The following is a 23000-nucleotide window of genomic DNA, read 5'->3' as shown; positions in this document are numbered from 1 at the left end:
AGATTTGTGATTTAAAAAAATGCTTTTTTAAGACATTTTTGATATATGTGATCCACATATGGTTTAAGAATCTATTCTTCTTATAGTGGTTTCTTTGGAATGGGCACCACAAATATGTAATGTCACATTAAAAAGTAGACCACCAATCTTAGAGTATGCATTTAACAAGTGTTATCACATTCCTTGCTCACCACTCGGATCCAAATAAGACGGGGCTATAGTAGCAGCACCTCCCACTCGGATCCAAGTGAGCGTCCCGTTCATTTTGTAGTAGTCAGTAAATTGCCCGCGTTTGAGGCTAGTTAATGTTGCTTTTTGTGGAAGCTCTGGCAATATAGTCGACTTACGAAAACAAGTATACATTTATCCATATTTCCAAACATTCATATGTACCAAAAATTGTAATCAAAATTCGCCTTAAAAAGTATTTGCCTTAAGTAAGTTCCCAGCTATTATTTTTATTCATTTTGTTGGCAGTAAATGTATTAATGAATTTACCAGTTTTTTCAGTACTTACTTAAATTATCATATAAGTAAAAAGTAAGTAATTTACTCACAAAGCAAACAAGTAGGTAACAAAAAAGTAAAAAAATCCTATCAAAAGATATCTTATTAATTTATAACATAACATTTTATAATAACATAAGCTCCATCAAACTGAATTATAAAATTTTCCAATGAATTAGAATTAAAACACAAGAAAAGGAAATACATTATTTTTATTCAATACAGCTCAATTATTTTTTCACACCCAAAACAAACTATTGATATTTGAAAATCATATAGCTCTCAGCTCGCATAAGTCGACTTAGGAAACATTCAGGTACATAGTGGAATAGGTACAAAACAAATCACATACAAGAGTTTCTACAGAAAAATAAGAATGGCTTTCTCGTTTTAGGGACAGTTACTGAACTCATCAGTTAATGGTTTGTTAAGCTGATCACAGTATGCAAATGGAGAAAAAATATTTTCTCCCAAATTTTTTACTAGTAGCTTTTGTGTGTAATATTCATTATTAGTAATAAAAATAAAAACATTACTAGATAGTTATATTATAAAACCATATATGCATTGACAAGGTACAGGTGTTTAAAGGTAGTTATAACAATACTGCTACAACTTTTATACTAACAATACAAATTGTTAGTAAATAAAGATACAAACCTTATAACTTGCTCCAGCGATCCTACATTTACAGACTGAAACATGTTTCGATACTGAAATAGGCCTTCTTTGGCTATATGTGACTTTCTAAGATCAACACACAGCTCCAAGTACTTGAACATAATCGGTTCAAGCACTGATTCCGACCAGTTATAAGCCCATTTTTTATTCCTGAAAACCTCTTGTAAGGTGTCTAAAGCCCGAGCAGGCTTATTCAAGTCCATAAACTCTGAAATTAGAAATGGTTAGGTTATGAAATAATTGTTTTAATTCGACAGCCTTTACAATTTTGAAAAGCGTACATAAATTTTTCAATCAGATTAAAGCCGTCATATCATTGGGATATTGAATAAGTGCCGTTAAACATCTAAGATTACGAAACAATTTTATCAGTCGTGCAACGTGGTAGAGGTGAATTTTTTGTACTCACCATTTGCTCGTTTGAGAGCATTTTCCGGCCTTTGACCGTAGCGTGCCATTGTGTAAGACGCAATAATCACTTCATCAACACGGTTCTAAAACTGTAAATATTAAATTAAAGGAGATAATTCCAAATATCTCCTATAATCACCGGGCTGTCACTTAACAACAGTTCAAAATGGCGGACCGGGACAAGTGGCAACAACTTATATCTTTTTTTTTTAATTTTTGTCTTGAAGACATGTGCTTTAAGCTTATTTGGCGAATTTTTAAAGTCGAAGTGAATACAAAGTATGAGAGTGATATTGAAAGAAGAGTGAATGCAGGAAACATGGTGAATGGAGCTTTGCACTCCTTTGTGAACAGGCAGAAGGTGTCTAATAAGGCTCGTTTGGCTGTGCATGAGGGGGTGATGGTTCCAACACTCATGTACGGAAGTGAAAGTTGGGTATGGCAGAAGAAACATGAAAGCGGAATAAATGCAGTTGAGAAGTATGATAGGAGTTAAACTGAGTGACAGGATAAGAAATAGTGAGATAAGGAAACGTTGTGGTCTGAAAGAAGATGTTGTGACAAAAATTGAGAAAGGTACGCTGAGATGGTTTGGGCATGTCGAGAGAATGAATGAAGAACGATTGACGAAGAAAGTGTATAAGGCCAGTGTGAATGAAAGTGTTGGAAGGGGTAGACCTAGGCGGACGTTTCAAGATCAAATCAGGGACGTCTTGAAAAAAGGCCAGGACAAGAGTACCCTAAACCAGAGAGCATGTATGAAAGGAATAATGAAAGTGGATGAAGCGAAACACGTATGTAAGGATCGTAGCAAGTGGAAATAAGTGGTCTCTGCCTACCCCTACGGGAAAGAGGCGTGATTTTATGTATGTATGTATGCATGTATGTAAGTGAATAGCGAATGAAGGTAAAGATGAGTGTTTGAGATTAACTGCTTTACAACACCCTTTAAAGAGATTATTTTCACTTAAACTCAAAAATAAATAGTTCCGTCAGAGTTGTCATCTACTTTTATTCTCCTTTTATATACTTACCCCCTTATTCATAATGGTCCGCTAATTTAAAACAGCCGCTAAGAAGTGTTTTTTCTCATTCTGACTTAGGCCAATAGAAGAAGACAGAGTGAGAATTAGCAATGCTTTAAGTTAGCAGACTATTAGTCTTACCATAAATACTGAAACAAAGAAAAAAATTCTATTGCAAATACTTAACATGTATTACGTTTACAGTGTCTTATTTTCATACATAAATATAAAACAATTTACAATATAAAAAGCTTATTCAAAGTGGTCTCCACTGGCTGTAATACAGTCCAGTTGAGGCCAGTTATCAATAGAAGCATGCACTCTTTTCATGAGAACATGCTTCACTGCCAATCGTACGGATTGTTTTAGGGATTCCAAATTATCATGGCGTTTAGAGCAAGCCGTGCTCCCTAAAACTGACCATAAATCATAATCCAGCGGATTGAGATCGGGACTAGACGACGGCCAGCCTTCAGCTCTGATGAAATCCGAAACGTTCATTTTCAACCAAGACTATGTAGACCAAGCTTTATAACCCAGCGCCGAGTCTTGCTGGAAAGACCATTCTCGTTTATTGAATATGGTGTTGTTAAGGGGCTTCACTACCTTCTCAAGAATGGTATCTTGAAACACCTGCCGATGGTTTGATACCTTTTTCACAAAAGTATGGCGCCGTCACTCCTTCAAAGCTAATACTACCATACTAGCTATAAACCATCACTAAAGTCAGATAATGCCTATGTTGCACTTTGTCGACTAATTGGGAGGCTTCCTTAGAGCTTTGAGAATAAATACGGTCATTTTGTTTGTTAAAATGAAAATGATAATGAAAAACGAAAAAAAAATATAATCTGTAAACAAACTTTTTCTGTGCGTACTGCTTCAGTAGTTGTTTCGATTTTACCACCCTATTCTTTTTTAAATTATCAGTTAAGTGATGACCAGTACGCTTAAACTTGCAGCCTATAAGAGTATAGGCTGCAAGCCCTAAGTCATCTTTTAAAATACATGGTTCTAGGTGCTATCTTCATCTCCCGAGATAAAATCTTTTGATTTCGGACAGGATTTCTTCGAATTATTTCCCTTACTGCTTTGACCATCTTTTTCGTATGAACTTTTTTTGTGTAATGCAATCACAGCGATTCGGTTCTCTTTACCAACCCACTCCATTTTAATATCGCAAAATATTGTACAATGTATTGGCGCCAAAATGAGAAAACTCAATGAACTATAAAAATGACAGATTAAAAATTCAAATGTAATATTTTGTTATTTTATTAGTTTTTGATACTTATGTTATTTTATATTTTAATTGTAACAGTATTTATGGCCAGACTAAGTAGGTATCTATTGTTATTCTGTCCTATGAAGTTACTTTTATGATTCACTTTCAATCTCAAACTCTGTGGCTTTGAGCGCTCGGCTCGAATCAGAACATTGGCACCCAAGACTTCAAATATTTGTTTCAACTTAGCACTCACTTAGCATCACAGATTTTGACAGTGAGCTTAGCAAAATTTTGTTAATTTTCATACAATTAAAAATTAATACCTACTACACATTAACAATTCGGCTACTTTTATTGAGGAAAATGATTTAGAGGTCCGCCGAAAAAGGTAACCTTCGGAAAGTGTGTACAAATCCGATTCAATGTTCACATAAAAGCCGCCGCTATCATATGCCCCCTCGAAAGCAATGATATTTAAAAGTATAAATAGGTTACGTAGACAACATTCGGTGCTTGAAAATGATACACTAACGCACACATGAATAATTTAACATTGCAATAGCACACTACATTACGATTACACGTCAAAGAAGGATAGTAAATGCAATTATCGCAAGCGAAAAAGAGATAAATCAGATATGATTTTTTACAGTACACCGTCATTTCTGTACATTAATATATGATCGGCTTGGCGGCGATCGGCGTTATCATGGCGACATATTTATTTTGTTAGATAAATAATGAAATCAAAAAAAATGTTATAATACATGAATTCTTAACTGTGATATGCATTTCTATGATTTTTTTAACTTTCGTAATTAATGCATCTTCCCATAACACAAGACGTCATTTTAATGTTGTAACTATGTCAAATTGTAAGCAATTCTGTCAACAACAAACGCGTGTGTACCCAGTACCGTTTTCGTATCGAGAGAGCGACTACGACCAAAGGAACCAATTGACTCCATTTACGCGATTGATTTTCGGCGCGCTAGTGACGTATCTACCTCTTTTAATACTATAATAACATTGCTCGAAAGTAATAATAACATCAAGCTTAATACTCAAGACTGTATCATTTAGGTATACGGTATAAGGTTTTTTAATAACACCAACATCCACTGCGCTCTCCCCTATTTTAATATTCTTGTTTATTTATAGCTTACTACTCACCATTGGTTAGTCTCGTAGAATTTATTCATTTTTTATGGTTACCTTAATACACTGACTAAATTCTGTGACTTATGATTTCGTTCGTGAGGATATTATGTTGTTAAAACTTTTATGGAAAACTAAAACGAGTCTATCCCCCTGGAACTAAAGTAGCATTATTACCAACATTAATGTACACGAAGTATTTTTATTAATGAAATGAATGAGGTCGGGGGAGCAAGGTCTACAGATTATTGAATATTTTTTTTTAAAGACACCTTCAAAGTGCTAGCATCTACAGTATGGATTGTATATCTATGAAATAAATAAAAATATAAAGAATACTAGTCCACAGTCGCAAATTTAATTATTAAATTAAAAACTTTAAATTGAAACTGAAATCTTCAAACAAAATAAATACTTAAATAAATGTAAAGTGTAAACAGTAGGTACTGTACAGAGAACGTACATTGACCTCTGGAATGACTCAAAATATTCGTTATTTTGAGTCATTCCAAAAATAAGTCTTTAATGGTATACTTTTTTACACTTTTTTAACAACCATTACCATTTACCAAATAACTACACAAGGCTAGGATACAAATATTTTTGTGTTATTCGAATGTAATAATAATTTTAACAAATCATAAATTAGATGAACTTTTAAAAAATATTTTTTTGTACAAATAAACTTACGAAACAACTGTTTTGTGAGTTGTGAGTACAACGGTTTATTGATATGGAAGAATCATGCTGTCGTCCTACGACCTACATTCAAGCGCTCTCCAAAAGCGCAGGAACACCACATAGTCCCTGTATTGCTGTCATCTCTGGTCTGACGCACCTCAGGATCAGCTCGATCCGATTGTCCGCATCCAGTGCTTTTTGAAAGGCTAGATCACATGGCGTTGCTGGAAGTTTTTCGAAGAGCTGCTTGACCTGATTCCTGAGCCAAATTTCACTTTCGCACGACTGGCCATAAATTAAGATATCATCTCCAACATCAGGATGTCTGGCGTTCCTTTCCAGTGCCGTTTTCAAAGAACTTTCTTCCTTGACATGGATATCTTTAAAAAAAAGCCCGTACACCTTTTTAAAAGTGCGGAAACTCTCCTGTGATTCCTTTGGTGTTGTACCTTGGTCAGTGTCCAAGGTAAATTTAGATGTTGTACTTTGGACAGGTAATTTTTTTTAAATTATTTCACATTCACCTAATATAATATTCCTAGTAAAATATAAAAGCTTTGTCTCATTAGGAAAAAGAAACTATGAATATCATTGAGATTTTGTTCAGAATTTATAGGTTATTTTTTGTTTAAATATTTTATTTAAACGAATAAAACGGTTTTAGTTAAGAATAGTTATATTTTCTATAAATTACCCCCATTTCCAAGGTACACCATATTATTGGCCTAAGTACATAGGGTATGTTGTACCTAAGCCATAAATTCCTTCTTTCGTTTTAATTATTAAAACACTTGTAAGTATGAATTATACATTATTTTTGATATTTTCGTGGAGAATACGCAACTAACTGACCTTTTGAAAATATGCGAAAATCGTTTGAGTACCGACAGTTCGTCAAATAAAAATAAAAATAGGTATCTCAAAAACTGTCCTAGGTACAACAGTTCCTATATATGTTTATACAAAAATGCAGCTGTTATCAGTCAACTACATAATTTATTATTTTAGGTTAGCAGGGTACAGTTTCTCTTGTATCCGCAATATGAATCTTTAATTAGGTCCATTTTGCGTGCACTGTTGACCAGTTACTCCAACCAGCCCAGCTTCTTACAGAAGTTCAGAACATTCCTGGGATGTTCGCAGACTTCATGGAGCGATCTCGTCCTTTCAAGGATTTTGCCTGGTGATTGGCCACCACTGTACGTTCCAGGCTTACAAGAATTATCGATGATAACCTTCAAACAGACATACTCTGCAATAAGGGCTGTTCCTTACTCCAATTGTGAAAAAGAATACGGATATCGTGTCCGTCGAACTTGATCAGTCGCCTTGTGATTTGAGGCGAGAGTCCAAGTATTGCGGTTAGGAAGTCACAGATCGAAGGTAGAGCTGTCCTCGTATTTCCACACACCAAGTATTTTAGGCGAAGAGTTGGATGGTTACTAGGGCGGCTGCTACTGGTGGAGTTTACATGCTTCTATAATGGCTGTGCAAGTAAGCCGTTGTAATCGTGGACCTGGGCCACCAAGCTCACTCTGTAGGATATGATTATGACTGTTGTATAAAGCCCTCTGCCCACCATCTTTGGAGCGAGACCCCAGGCCTAATCATGAGGCTTCTACGCTGCCAAAACATAAAATGGTTCGTCATGCTCAAGTCAGGTCGGGTGTATATTACAGCCATTGTAAAATACTCGGTTTGATTGAAAAGAGTGGCCGTTGAGTATCTTCTATGTTCTTTTCACGAGCTCAACGTCTTCTGAACATATAGTAGATTCATTAATTTAAAAGAAATATTTATATATTTTTCGGTAGTGACGATCCCAAAGCACTTAGTTTGTGCCTAATTGAATAAAGTTTATTTGACTTTGAAAAGGTGATTTTTCTTCTTCTCAATTACACTCTTGGCAGAGCGGTGGTCATCACGAAGTGACTGACATCTTTTAGGGCAGAAATGATTCGCCCCACGAGTATTGCCACTTTTTCATGCTGATCGATAGTCTGATACACTCGTTCAATGGACCGCCCACAGTAGACTTAATTTGGTCGGTCCATCGCACGGGCGACCTTCCTCGCACTCTGGTGCCCTCCACTTTGCCCTGCACGACAAGGTGCTCAATGGACTCACTCTCGCGCCGGGTGACGTGTCCAAAGAACTAAAACTTAGAAAAGGTGAAATCTACTTTCTATAACCAACTTGTGTTCAATATGGTTGTTCCAGAGTAGCTTTTTGTTCAGTATAACTCCTAGGTATTTTATCAGTTCATTACTAAGACTCTATTCGGTATTGAACAGCTTATTCTCACGTAGGTATAATGTATGATTAAAGCGAACTCGTCTTTTTTATGGAGTGCAGGAAATTCAGCTGATGGTAATTGATACGCCCTGATATAACCATGCAGTGCCACTCTCAAACCCAAAAATTCTAAGCTGCACTACAATTACGCTCATCACCTTGAGACATAAGATGTTAAGTCTCATTTGCCCACTAGCTACATAAGGACTATAACACATTATTGCTTCACGGCAGAAATAGGCGTTGTTATAGTATCCATAATCTGCCGGCATCCTATGCAAAGGAGCCTCTGGTAAAAGTCTAATATCGAAATGCTGAGATGGTTACAGAAAAAACTGGCAGCTTTGCGCCGTTGATTCATAAATGTAAATAAGAAAAAAGAATAAAATAATTAATATACCGGTAGTGAGATAAAAACAATACAATCAGGTTGATGACGTCATACGTGGAAAGGATAGCGGTAGTCTTTTCAGACCTCGCAATTACTCGAGACCTTGCGTAGGTCGATAACTTTTGTGGTTAATATTACTTAATATTGAAACGTAATATTATGCTATTCATAGGTATTTGTTTACAATTAACAAAATAAAATCTTAATCATAATATATATAGATTACGTGTCACGTTGTTTGTCCGCGATGGTCTCCTAAACTAATGATCGGATTTTAATGGGGATTACTTCATGGAGTGCAGTTAGGTCCAACTTGAGAGATAGGATACTTTTTATTTCGATTTGGGACCCATAATTATTTTAATTTCCAATATTTGTTTTGTATGGACATATTTTCTATGAGAGAATTTATTGACGTACGGTTTGACAGTTCTGCTGTGAAAAAATTGCATTTTAACAACAGGGAGCATATTTTACGAAATAATTCTTGATGTTATGAAATATTAATTAAATTACATTATTGAAAAATTCATTAAAACAGTATTCTATTTACTATGTTCAGAACAACGTCTGTCAGGTCAGCTAGTATATATATATTTCTTTTGTGCGTATGATGTAACTGAACCCCTCCTAAACAGCTGGACCAATTTTAATTAAACTTTCTGTGTGTCTTCAGGTGGATTCGAGAATGGTTTAGATTCACAATTGAACTACCTCCTAAACGGCTGGACCGATTTTGATGATTTTTTTTGTGTGTTCCAGTGAATTTGAGATTGGTGTGTGACTTTAGGTGGATTTGAGAATGGTTTAGATTCACAATTGAACTACCTCCTAAACGGCTGGACAGATTTTGATGATTATTTTGTGTGTTCAAGTGAATTTGAGATTGGTGTGTGACTTGAGGTGGATTCGAGAATGGTTTGATTCACAATGTTACTTCTCCTAAAGGGCTGGACAGATTTTGATGATTATTTTGTGTGTTCCAGTGAATTTGAGACTGGTTTAGATTCTCAATGCCGTCAATATAATATAATTCTCCTGGTCATGTGTATGTAAGTGAACTCCTCCTAACGGCTGGACCGATTTATCAAATATATTACGTGTGGTTTCCATATTTCGACCTCACTTTATGAATATTACTTTATTTTAGCTATTAAGGTATCATGGCTCACTTGTTAAAGATAGATAATAGACTATTGTAGAACTAGCTAGGCCCCGGCTACTTCCGCGTGGAAGTTCAAAAGCTGCAATAATATTATTCCTGCATCTAGTGCAGTGCTCAGGCTTGATTGTCGTCTAACGGCGGTTCCCAATATACTATCTACAGATACAGATAAATTCTTCTACTGTCAGTAATTAGCTGTCAATAATCTAAAGCTGTCCCGATGAGTCATTCTTATCGCCTTATATTGGGACGCGTGAATTGCAATTTCCATACAAACTTCTATCGCTGGTAAGCTATACGTCGTCCCATTGACAGACAGCGTGTAGGGATAAGGTGTAAGGTGAGTTAGCGTCGATAAGTTTATTGGAACACAAAAGTCTATTTATCTCAAGTAAGAGATAGACTGAATATTGGGAACGGCCGTAGGTAGAGTGTCACGATGACATAGATATTAGTTTTGCGCAAAATAATTTTTAGTCAAGGTAAGTCAATGAAAAAACTCATAATAATTATGTATTCAAAATTGCGAGATTATTGGTTCTTATAAAACAAACGCGTTCTAGTGTGTAAAGTTCTAAACTTAACTAAAGAGTGACTTCGGATGTTGAATCTGCATGACACTGCATACTTTTTATAAGATGGTACCTAATTACCGATTTCAGTTACCTAAAACAAAATCTGTGAATAGTTCTATATCGGATTTTTTTTCTCAAGATCGACTCAAAAAGCACTCGACCGATCTTGAACGCCCGACCCTTGGAGCACCCCTGATCTAGTGAAATAATATCTTATGTAGCATATAATTATGTTGACCCGACCACTTTTTAACCGACTTCAAAAAAGGAGGAGGTTCTCAATTCATCGGTATGTTTTTTTATGTTTGTTACCTCAGAACTTTCGACTGGGTGAACCGATTTTGATATCTTTTTTTTATTTCGATTCCAAATATAACAATAATCTAGAATTGATTAATTAATTTTGTATAAAAATACGCAATTATATTTATACTTTTTAATGCATATTATATCTATTTTGAATAGTGTTATGTGTATAGGTGTTTTTATGTTAATTTTTTTTTAATAGTATTCATAGAAGTTTCAATTACCTAATTCTATTTAGTAGTTTTTGCCTTTGGCCAGGACATACTGTATTCTGTATAGAGACATAACAACAAACAAACAAACAGACATAAAACTATAAAATACTTTTCGGATTCGGTTTTGTTTATTGAACACACAGCACAGTATTCTTAAAAAAAATATACCATGGTCAGTTATAGGATTTATTACGATTTTTTTAAATGTATAGACAATAACCGATATTTTTTTATTTTAACTTCGAGTTGTTGAGAACACATTTCATAAAGTATTCAGTATATTCAGAAAAAGAAACGTGCTATTCGCACTCAACAGTGTCAGTTTGCGACGTCCCCAGGGGAGATCGAACCCACAAACAACCCTTTGCTTGATATACATTCCACTCGTAAACGGACAACTCAAAAGATTTTTTTTTATAACAAATATCCGGACGACCGAGCCTTGCTTGGATTTTTAAGAATGTACAAAACTTGAACAAAAAAAAAACTAATAGGACATCTGGATTCGAACACAATAGTCTTGTATATAGTGGCGAAATTTACCTTTGTATTCTAATGTTATTGTAGCTGTTTCTCATTCAGACATAGATAAAACAATTTTTTTTAAATTGAAACCTAGCTAGATCGATTTATCACCCCCGAAATCCCCTGTATACTTAATTTTATGAAAATCGTTGGAGCCGTTTCCGAGATTCAGATTTTATATATATATACAAGAATTGCTCGTTTAAAGATATAAGATAAGGGACGAGACGAGCAGGACGTTCAGTGATGGTAGTTGTAACGCCCTCCCATTACAATGTAGTGCCGCTCAGAATTCTGAACGCTGATAATATGATTTTCGATTATAATAGAGATGTTCGGATCCAGAATGACCAAAAAAGTGGATTGTAAAAACGCCAGCACAAAAATTGCAAAAGTATTTAAAAAGTAGTACTATATAATGTTTGATAGTTTTTGCGACTCACACTTGTATAGTAGTAATAGATTTTATCTACACCCATGCTTTAAATCCCCTATTAAAGATTCTGAAACAGTTAGCTTATTAATAACATTAAAACACCCAATGTCGTAATAACCATTTCATTATCAAAACGAGTTTTGTAATGTTGTACTGAATTTCATAACAACACTCCTTGGATTTTTTTTCGGTCCCTTCATGCACAAAGATTTTCAACAAACAGCCACATTCTTATTGCTCGATGCGTGTTATCTGTATTAATTTCAAAAAAAGAACATTTTCGTTTACGCGCGTTCCACACTACCAGAACGTGGCGCGCCGTAAAAAACAAGTAGGTTATTCGAAACCCCGCCATTTTTCTTGAAAAAATGAGCGATTCATTTCGGACCGATTTCTCGGAACAGCGGCTGGACTGATTTTCATAACGTTTAATTTGTTGGATCTGCCTCCGTCCCGAATCGCAGAATAATATAAAATCATTGAAAAAGTTACTAAAAAGAAAATACTTTTATTCATTTAAAATCATTATCACAATTTTCTACAGGGTAATCTTTTTTTATGGAAAAGTAGGACTAAAGAGCGTACGTAGCCTGCTGTTAAGTGATCACATTCACACCGCCCCCCACATTCTCTTGCAACACCAGAGGAATCACAAGAGCGTTGCCGGCCTCTCTGGATCTACTAAGCCGATATTGCAAATTCTGTTACAAATAGAAATTCAAATTTTTGTGAGTGTCATATATCTTAATATATATAAATTACGTGACACGTTGTATGTCCGCGATGGTCTCCTAAACTAATGATCGGATTTTAATGGGGATTACTTCATGGAGTGCAGTTTGGTCCAACTTGAGAGATAGGATAGTTTTTATGTCGATCTGGGAGCCATAATTATTTTTATTTTCAATAATTGTTTTGTATGGACATATTTTCTATGAGAGAAATTATTGACGCACGGTTTGACAGTTCCGCTGTGAAACAATTTCATTATAACAGGGAGCATTAATCGGAATAATTCTTGATGTTTTGAAAGATTACTGGCAAATTCCTATAAAACAGTATTTTTTTATATTATCTACAGAACAACGTCTGTCGGGGCAGCTAGTATACTATATAATAACCCTCTAAAATACTTTTTCATAGTACTTAGTTGTATTTGTAAAATACGTCGAAGAAAAACCATCGAACACTAAAAATGAATTATATGGCAAAACAACGTTTGCCGGGTCAGCTAGTATATAATATGTATTATTATTACATATTATTCATATTCTTTGGTAATATTACAATTTTGTTTTGCAAAATATAAATAAAATCCACTAATGAAAACACACAGTCCGAAGTGCAAACATAAGTTAGAGATAAATTGTATAATATATTTAAATTATCGATTTGCTGCATAGATTTATATTTTTATTTAATCCTAAAGTATATGTCAATACTAGCTGACCCGACAGACATTGTTCTGTAGATAATATAAAAAAATACTGTTTTATAGGAATTTGCCAGTAATATTTCAAAACATCAAGAATTATTCCGATTAATGCTCCCTGTTATAATGAAATTGTTTCACAGCGGAACTGTCAAACCGTGCGTCACTAAATTCTCTCATAGAAAATATGTCCATTATATATAACTATGAATTGCTGTTCGTTAGTCACGCTAAAACTCGAGAACGGCTAGACCGATTTGGCTAATTTTGGTCTTGAATTACTTGTGGAAGTCCAGAATAAATATGAAAATTCTCAGAAAAAAATTAATATTAACAAAAAATTTGTTCTTCCTTTGATGTGTCCCCCGTCGTTCAGAAATCAAATTGAAAGAATAGTTTAAAATAAATAACTAATTAGAATCTATAATATATCTTTCCATCCCTCGGGAGGTTAAAAATAAACTTAATTTTAGCTAATAGTTGGTAGATTAACTACGGTTGTTAACTATCTATCAGATTATTTTTATGTACATTGATAAACGTTGAGTTTTGTCACAAATTAAATTTATGGACCATTAGAATCCATCTTTTATGTCGATCGATACTTTAGACAAAAAGTGCATCCTTCTATCTTTGTGAATGACGATTACCGCTACGTAAGAGAACTTTTATTTACTTCGGTTATCCATTGTGATAGTGACGTATCAATTCTTAAAAAAACAGTATTTTATTTAGTATATTCAGAACAACGTCTGTCGGGTCAGCTAGTAATAAATAAAATACTTACTGTTTTTAATGAATTTGCCAATAATATGTCATAACATCAAGAATTATTTCGTAAAATATGCTCCCTGTTGTTATGGAAATAAAAATAATTATGTAAAATGATATGCATAGTGAGGTATCCAATATAATAAATAAATATAGTTATTTGGGTATTGCAATTAAACACTTTTTGTAAGTTGCAAATCACTCTTAAGCAATATTTTCGAACGTAAAATACGCCAAAATCACAACATAAAAAGTAATGATTAATTCATTCATTTTTCATATTTCTGATATTTTAATGAGTAATTTAAATATAATAATAAAAATAAATAAATTAAAAAACCTGTAGATATTATATTCGTAATAAATTCGTCCTTCTTAATATTCCAATCCGTAAAGAGATATACCATGACTAAATACTTACATCTTATGTATAACTGACCAGGTTATGATGGTTTCATATGAGCTGGTAATTCATAAGATTGACTAGTGAACCCTCAACAGGACTTTTCCAAACTGGTTTCTGCCGCAAATTAATCGCTACAAACTTAAATAAATTATTATCCTCAACATAATATGGATGTTTTAAAATTCGGTTAAAGTATGGGGAATCCATCTGGACAAATTCAAATTCAAATATTTTTATTCAAAATAGGCTTTAAAATCACTTATTGAACGTGAAAAACTAACACCCATTCAAAAGAGACTGCCTCAGACCTGAGAAGAATGTGCGCAAGAAACTCAGCGGGCTTTTTTTTAATATAAAATATGGATTACAATGTGATATCGTACAATAAACATTTATAATTAAAGAGCCTGAGGGTGTTCACTTTATTCCCAGTCCGTGGTGTCATTAAGAAAATCGTATAATTATGCTATAGTAACCTTTCCCACACAAAGTTTTATAACAATTCTTTTAAATTTCGTAACACATTTGTTTTGTACATTTTCTGGTATCATATTGTAGAAGCATATACATTGCCCAACAAAAGACTTACTAACTCGACCCAACCGAGTAGTAGGCATAACAAGTTTATGTTTATTCCTCGTGTTAACATTATGAATGTCTGAATTAGTTTCTAGAAAATTCTTCAATGTGCTTATGAACATACAGCTTCCTGACGCCTAAATGTTCGTGTAATATTTTTTGAACTTGACTCATACCAATGATGTCACTCTCTTATCTTCCTCTATCATGCGTCGCGCAACACTGATGTTATTTTCAGTAGTCGCTGTTTAAGGACGTCCCTCACGCGAAACATCATTGAGATTGCTACGATCCACGCTTAAACTCGTTAAACCAATTGTAAATAGGTGCACGAGATGGGGCTTCATTAAGAAATGCTAATCGCGGCCCAACATAGCTTTGTTGTAGAGTTAAGGCCGTTCCCAATATTCAGTCTATCTCTTACTTGAGATAAAAATCGTAAGTATCGTTGACTTTTCTTTCCCTCACCGTAACTCACCTTATCCGTGCACGCTGTCTGTCAATGGGACGACGTACAGCTTACCAGCGATAGAAGTTTGTATGGAAATTGCAATTCATGCGTCCCAATATAAGGCGATAAGAACGACTTATCTGGCGTATTGGGACAGCTACAGATTATTGACAGCTGATTACTGACAGTTGAAGATAATAATTTATCTCTATCTGTAGATAGTACAGCCATTTTGTGGAATCAATAACCGGCTGCAGTTTTGTTGAACCGATATCGTTTAGGGATTGTCAAGCTGAGAGTATACTCCCAACTTAAAAACTGGCAAGAGGCTCACGGGATGGGGAGAGGTGAGGCCATCGCCCATGGACATCCGCAACAACAGGTGTGTCACGAAATGCGTTGCCGGCCTTTAAGGTGGAGTATGCTTTTTTCTTGTAGGTCCCTAAGTCATATCTGTTCGGGAAGACCGCCGCCGGTAGTTGATTCCACAAAGTGGCTGTGCGAGGCAAGAAATTTCGAACAAAACGCGCGGTTGTGGAATGCCAGACGTCTACGTGATGCGGATGGTACTTTGCACGTAATGTCCGATGGTGGAATTCGGCGCTGGAATCAACCCGAACAGCTCCTCTGAGCACTCCCCGTGATAAATGCGGTAGGAGATGCAGAGAGAACCCAAATCTCTATGCAATGCTAAAGAATCAAGCCGATCGGAGATAACTTGATTGTTGATGATTCGAGCCGCTCTTCGTTGTATGCGGTGAAAGAAAGCTGGTACTGGGGAGGTGAGAACAGTACTCCATGTGAGGCCGAATTTGCGCCTTATAAAGTTGCAGGCGGTGGCTTTTAGTGAAGTACTGTCGCGCCTTACTGAGTACACCAAGCTTTTTAGAGGCCAGTTTGGCCTTCTCTTCCAAGTGACCAGGGAACTGAACGTCGCTCGATATACCGACGCCAAGTATGCCAATACAGGCTGTGGCAGTTACAGGAGTGATCTCGAATCGAGGGGATACGACAAAGGGAGAATTTTTAGTGGTGAACTTGTGTCTTCTTGGGGTTGAATTGGACTTAATTATGTCGGCCCCATTCAGAGACTTTGCAAAGCATAGTCTCGATTTCAGACACAAGTTTCACAACTCCCAATTAAGTGATTTTTTTGCCTGTTTGTCCCCTTTTACATAAAAAAACATTCATGTGTTCAATTCACACGTGGTAGAAGACCTTAAAAAATTATGAAGAATTTTATTATAAAAATGATGGTTGTTGTGATGCCTTTTCTCAAGCTTTGTACTACTTATGCGCGCACAAACACGTATTAACACACGTACAACGATAAGGCCCAAGTAAACTGTGGGAGTTTGCCTTGGTAAACACGAGTGGAGGGGGTACGAAGCAGAGCACAAAGAGAACCACGAACACCAACGAACAACAACAACAACGCGTCAGCACTTGTATAATAATTGTAATTTGTGCATTGTGCATGAACCTCTAAACTACATATGAGGTCCTGGTACATGTTGCTACGATGACACATGATCTCAAACGCTATGAAAGCCTTTACTATCACCGCTACCATATGTATGTTCTCCTGGTATCTATGTAGTAATACGTCGTGCACTCATGCGTACTCATACTTAATATATTCTGACGTCAGCGTCAGTTCCGTGATTCCTCTGGTGTTGCAAGATAATGTCGACTGCAGTGGTCACTAAAACCCTCACTAGTTATTACTAGCCCAATATTCCCATAGTCAGCAGTATATGTCTGTATATAAACCGTACATTTCCTTTATTCTAGGCTTTTTCTCTTATTTCGCTTTCAGAGACGTTTTTTTAATGACAATAAAGGACGAGACGAGCTGGACTTCAGCTGATGGTAATTGATACGCTCTGCCAGGATTCTTGAAAAACCAAACAAATTCTGAGCGGCACTACAACTGCGCTCGTCACCTTGAGACATAATATGTTAGCTTGCTGAAACCAAATAATGCTAACACATTACTGCTTCACGGCAGAAAAAGGCGTCATTGTGGTACCCATAATCTAGCCGGCATCCGGTTTAAAAGAGGTTCCCACCTAACTACGGTTCGCCCCAGATGGCTTGCCGGTTAGCTAGAATAAGAAATATAGAATTTAGGTACAAGGTATGAAACTCTGATCATTTGTGGAAATAATAATAAATTGATTTAGTGTTTTCCGATTGCTTTATTTATATCTCTATTATTTTCTATTCTCTATGCTATTATCATATAGATCGGATCACACAACAGCTCGTTTATCCTCGTCTTCCATAAATAATCCTTTTATTTTTATATAGTCGGAGGAGGAATGATTAGAGGAGAAATCGAACGAAAAAGTTTCTAATGGACGCTGCCTTAATGATGGGCGATATATGATTGTTTTGTATATACCCTATACATGTGGCAGATCTAACACCAATTAATAAGTATGGTTACATTTAAACAAAACTTTGTTTTAACATTACATTTTCAGGGAGACTGACGAGATCTGGCAAGGTCTTGAAACGTCGGGTTAACTAAAATAATAATAAAAATGTAACTTTTAAGCTAAAATCGAATTCAAAAGCAAAGATACAATTACACTCGTTTTAATCCTTTAGAAAGTATTTTATTTAAATGTGTAACACTCCCGATAATCAAAGAAAATACCTTCTAAGTATAATTAAACTTGTTAATGCGAACAAAGTCGCGGGCAACAACTAGTACAACATATAGAGTTAGTCTCCAGTAGCTGCGGAAGCAAATACATCGGATATTTCGATAAAAATAAATACTTATATTTATTATAGTCAGGTGTTACTTAGCGGAAATCCGTAATAGCAGAAAGGTATTTTACTTCCAAATTACCTTGCATAAAACGGGAAACAGTCCTAGTATCATTTGCATGTATTCATTTATGTAATGTCACCTTATTCTGTTCATGGGTACTTTCTAGAAACAGCAGAGGAATCACAGAAATGTAGACCCTTTTTAAGTCGGATGGACGCGATAATTTTGAACGATACGTTCTGGAGAATATATATTATGGAAATATTAATACTGTGGAAGTAAGTTCGTTCTACATTTTGGTTGTTTCTAGAAGATTCCTTGAGAACGATAGTGGTGTGCTATTTTCATTCCTTTTTATTTTTATGGAATAGGAGGACAAACGAGCGTACGGGTCACCTGTTGTTAAGTGATCACCGCCGCCCACAATCACTTGCAACACCAGAGGAATCACAGGAGCGTTGCCGGCCTTTAAGGAAGGTGTACGCGCTTTTTTTGAAGGTACCCATGTCGTATCGTCCTGGAAACACCGCACAAGGAAGTTCATTCCACAGCTTTGCAGTACGTGGAAGAAAGCTCCTTGAATACCGCACTGTGGAGGACCGCCACACATCCAGATGGTGAGGATGATAACCTAACTTGTGGCGTGTCGTGCGAAGGTGGAATTCGGCGGCAGGAATCAGGTTAAACAGCTCTTCGGAACACTCCCCTTGATAAATGCGGTAATGACGCCTCATTAATAGAGCACGGCAATACTTTACAGTTACAGTTTCTTCGAAGCCAATTTGGCTTTGACCTCCAGATGACCACGAAATTAGCAATCGCTCGAGATTTCGAGACCCAGTATTTCGATACTAGGCGAGGCTTTATGGGAAGTGTTGTCGAAGAAGTGATACGACAAATGGGGTTTTTTTAGTGGTAAAATTTATTTATTTTCCTTCCTTTCTTTCTTTTCTCAGTCTCAATCCTTACCTGGTAATTATGAGGAGAAGCTTTATTCAAATTTATATTTATATTCAAAATAGATTTTTTTTAATCATTTACTTAAAGTCAAAAACCACCACCCAGTGGAATAAATACATGCCTCAGACCTGAGAAGAACGGGGGCAAGAAACCTAGCGGGCTTTTTTTCTTTTTATAAAATTTAGTTCAAAAAAAATATTATTTTAAATGTTGTTAGGGCGGGCGCTCCATTCCGCATCTGGGGTAGTGCGAACCTTTAACCACATGACCGCTTTTTAACAAAAAAAATTTAAATCTTTCTTTTAAATTTCGTACTCCATTTGCTTTGAACATTTTCTGTGATCATGCTGTAAAAGCATATATATCGCCCAACTCAAAGGACTTACGGCCGTTCCCAATATTCAGTCTATCTCTTACTTGAGATAAAAATCGTAACTATCTTTGACTTTTTTGTCCCAATAAACTTATCGACGGTAACTCACCTTATCCGTGCACGCTGTCTGTCAATGGGACGACGTATAGCTTACCAGCGATATAAAGTTTGTATGGTAATTGCAATTCACGCGTCCCAATATAAGACGATAAGAATGACTTATCGGGTATATCGGGACAGCTTCAGATTATTGACAGCTAATTACTGACAGTAGAAGGTTGTAATTTATCTCTATCTGTAGATAGTATATTGGGAACGGCCGTTAGGTACTAACTCAAGCTAACCGAGTAGTACACACAACCAGTATGTTTTTTCCTGGTGTTGACATCATCATTATATTAATATTAATTAGTAATTTTTCCCTCTTATTATAATGAAATACTCGACAACACGCCTTCAGAGCGCTCGACATTCAAAAACCGCCGTCGTGTTCTGCATAAATCATTCTTTTTTTCACCAGTGGGAGATTTCAGCATGATGATGCCACGGCCCGTTTTTACAAGCTTTAGTTTCTTTTGGATTGAAGGGCGCCATTGTTGGTGACATAACTGGGTTAAAGAGAATTAAAATCTCATGTCTTAAAGTGGCGAGAGCAGTTGCGATGACTCTCAGATAAGAATTTTGGCGTCCAATAAAGAATCCTGAGCTACCACTCAGAATTAGCAAGCAGTACCCTGCATAGTAATTGCTCGTCATGTTATTTTTTCTCATCGGTGTCCTCTCGCCTCTTGACTCGTGACGTCGTTGCGTGCAACACAAGCACATCTCACTTATAACTACAAACCTACCTTGGCTGACACCGACTCCAAAAATAACAATAATTGTAACTAGAATTAGATAGCTTTGTATAAAAAAAACTATTATTTTACTTTTTAGTGCATATAAAAATGATCTATTGTTTTGGAATCTTTTTTTTGAAGTCGGTTGTTTACTAGATCTGCTAAATTTTGCAATGGAGCAATGAACGTAAGCGCTTTGCAATTTGATTCTGCCACAGATCGCACCCTTACTGTAAGTCGTTGACGAGTTCCATTAATTATCATATTAGACTACGACAATAACTTGTCCACAACTACATTACGGTAGGTGACTCAAATATCCGGTTCGGCTGAGTATCGTTAAATTACTCTTAGGAATTGAAGAGTTCCGTTATTTTGTCATGGATCCCATAGTCTGAACCGCACCGAAATCTCATCAAACTACCCTAGAAGGACATCTTTTCCAATATAAAAGGATGATCGAAATCGGTAGGCGTGATATTGAGCTAATCGTCCATTTATTCACATGGATGCCATTGTCAGAACTGGACCAAATTGCATTGGGACTGCACGTATTTCGCCCAGCCGTGACGGTAGAGGTGTGCGGGTGGCTAAGTATGATATTTCGTTTAAATAGTAAAAAAGGGGCGGAGCGATGAAATGGTATTGAAATTCCTCCCTAATTATTATTATATTATATGATCCAAAGCATGTAAACCAAAAAAAAAACACTTGGTGGCCAAAGTACAGAAAGTCATCGTCCATAGTAATGCTGGAAATGATTTCGGCCATCTTGGATTATTGCACGATAATTCATGCTTAATATAGAAGCCGCTAATGTGACCACAGGCTTTATCGCGATAAATTTATATTGTCAAAATGCTAGAAACTTCGGCACGCATTGATAGGCGCAGATGACGCCGAAGCAAGCGTCGGTATCGGATTAGGTAGAACCGTTGAGTCACACCACGATGGCCCCAGTTGAACGAAACGCGGAAGGATAGCTGCGCACGGTCAACGCTAGACTTACATGCCGCCACCTATACTAATGTGTAAAAATAATAAATAACTCATGTGTTAAAAAAAAATTTAACACATGACTTATTTATTATTTTACTATCTAACTTTTTCAGTGTAAAAACAGCATTGTAAGTACTATAAGTAATCAAAATAAATCATTTTTTAAAACGTACAGGTCCATTTTTTTTACAGGTGATGCTGGCTTAAGTAATGTATGATATCTTCATGGGTCCATGATATTATACATATACAAAGTAAAATTGGACGTAATTCCAGAAAAACGCTCCAAACCATAATCATGTCGAAATTGAGTTAAGAACACAAAAACTGGTCACGTGATTCATATTAACGGACTGACAAAAAATGGCAGCCCTACTGTCACTCTTTAAATGGCATCATGACTTAGTAGCCCAAACCACATGTATGGAATACACTAATATTTATTAAACTTCAAACATGAATTCCTTAAAAAGTGATGTTTGTGGCTTGGAAGGTCATTCAGGAACTACTTCCAATTGAGACAAGCCATGTAAGAGCCACCATAAAAAAAACATTAGGTTTTTATTTATTTACTAGCTGACCCGGCAAACGTTGTTTTGCCATATAATTAATTTTAAGGGTTCGACGGTTTTTTTCTCCGACGTATTTTACAAATATAACTACTATGAAAAAGTATTTTCATTATTTGGGTTAATACACAGTATGTCCCAAAGTTATGAGACATGAAGGGAAAGTACCTTTAATATCGAAGATAGACTATTTTACTGAAAGAAAACTTTATGTTATTTTTAAAAGTTAGTAATTCTGCATTCAAAGATTTTCTAAAAAATATTTGCCTCGTCTGGGAATCGAACCGACTTAAATGTAAAAAAAACACCCCTACTCGTATGATGCCAATCGAAAGAATGGCCAAAAACTAATAACTCTTCTTAATTAACATAGTATTCGTGTTAACATTTAGGGGGATGAAAAATAGATGTTTTCCGATTCTCAGACCTACCCAATATGCACTCAAAATTTCATGAGAATCGGTCAAGCCGTTTCGGAGGAGTTCAAAGTTTAACACCATGACACGAGAATTTTATATATTAGAATTAGCATCGTCAACACAATAAACACTAATTAATTACAATATTACTTCAAAATCTAAATCTAAGTATTATTGCACTTACAGGCAACGACCACAAGTGGATAAGTATGACATACATACATTTTTTTTTTAATTTTAATTGTACAACATAAGAAATAATACTAAGATACAATATATAATATAATACAATTATATAATTCGTTTCTATAAAGTGGAAACCGTCTCACTTGGAAGTCCCATATAATACATAAACGAAATGAAGTCAACCTTAAGTTCAAGAATATGTACTGGCTAATGGGACGGAATTCAATTCTCTCCATAGAAAACAAATTACTTCTATACAATGCAGTCGTCAAGCCTATTTGGACCTATAGCATTCAACTATGGGGAACTGCCAGTGACAGCAACATAATATGTTTTCAAAGAGCACAAAACGGTATCTTGCGGACAGAAGTAAATGCACCCTGGTTTGCTCGCAACGACGAGATACATAAATATCTGGACATGCCCACTATAAATGAGGAAATAAAAAAACATTCCAGACGCTACGCCGAACGCCTAGCCACTCACCCAAATCCGTTGGCTACTAAACTGCTCGAGTCCTCTCAAGCCATGAGAAGACTAAAACGAAAGCAAGTCTCATTAGAATAAGGGGTGGTTGAGGCGATGGCCTCCAAAACCCAAATCGTTTAACCAAACTCCCGTAGAGTTTGAAC

At 35.8% G+C, this 23000-nt stretch overlaps 1 protein-coding gene and 1 long non-coding RNA gene across 4 annotated transcripts in view; one reads left to right on the top strand and one right to left on the bottom strand.

Annotated features, from left to right (window-relative positions):
* Positions 1–1769, bottom strand: part of LOC126967372 (eukaryotic translation initiation factor 3 subunit A-like) — a 32411-nt gene extending 30642 nt beyond the window's left edge. For all 3 annotated transcript variants that reach the window (XR_007729984.1, XM_050811810.1, XM_050811811.1), the window contains exons 1-2: positions 1598–1769; positions 1168–1396 (exon numbers count right to left, since the gene is read on the bottom strand). Coding sequence is in view for 2 of the 3 variants with exons in the window: in XM_050811810.1 (XP_050667767.1) it covers positions 1168–1396; positions 1598–1646 (278 nt within the window). In the remaining variant the exon portion in view is untranslated. The remainder of the gene's footprint in view (positions 1–1167; positions 1397–1597) is intronic.
* Positions 1–23000, top strand: part of LOC126967401 (uncharacterized) — a 557714-nt gene that overhangs the window by 433559 nt on the left and 101155 nt on the right. The gene's annotated exons all lie outside the window — the stretch shown is intronic.

This window comes from Leptidea sinapis, chromosome 13 (genome assembly GCF_905404315.1).
Source record: "Leptidea sinapis chromosome 13, ilLepSina1.1, whole genome shotgun sequence".
NCBI classification, from domain to species: domain Eukaryota; kingdom Metazoa; phylum Arthropoda; class Insecta; order Lepidoptera; family Pieridae; genus Leptidea; species Leptidea sinapis.
The sequence above is the reverse complement of the archived record's forward strand: the minus strand, read 5'-3'. Positions and strand labels throughout refer to the sequence as shown.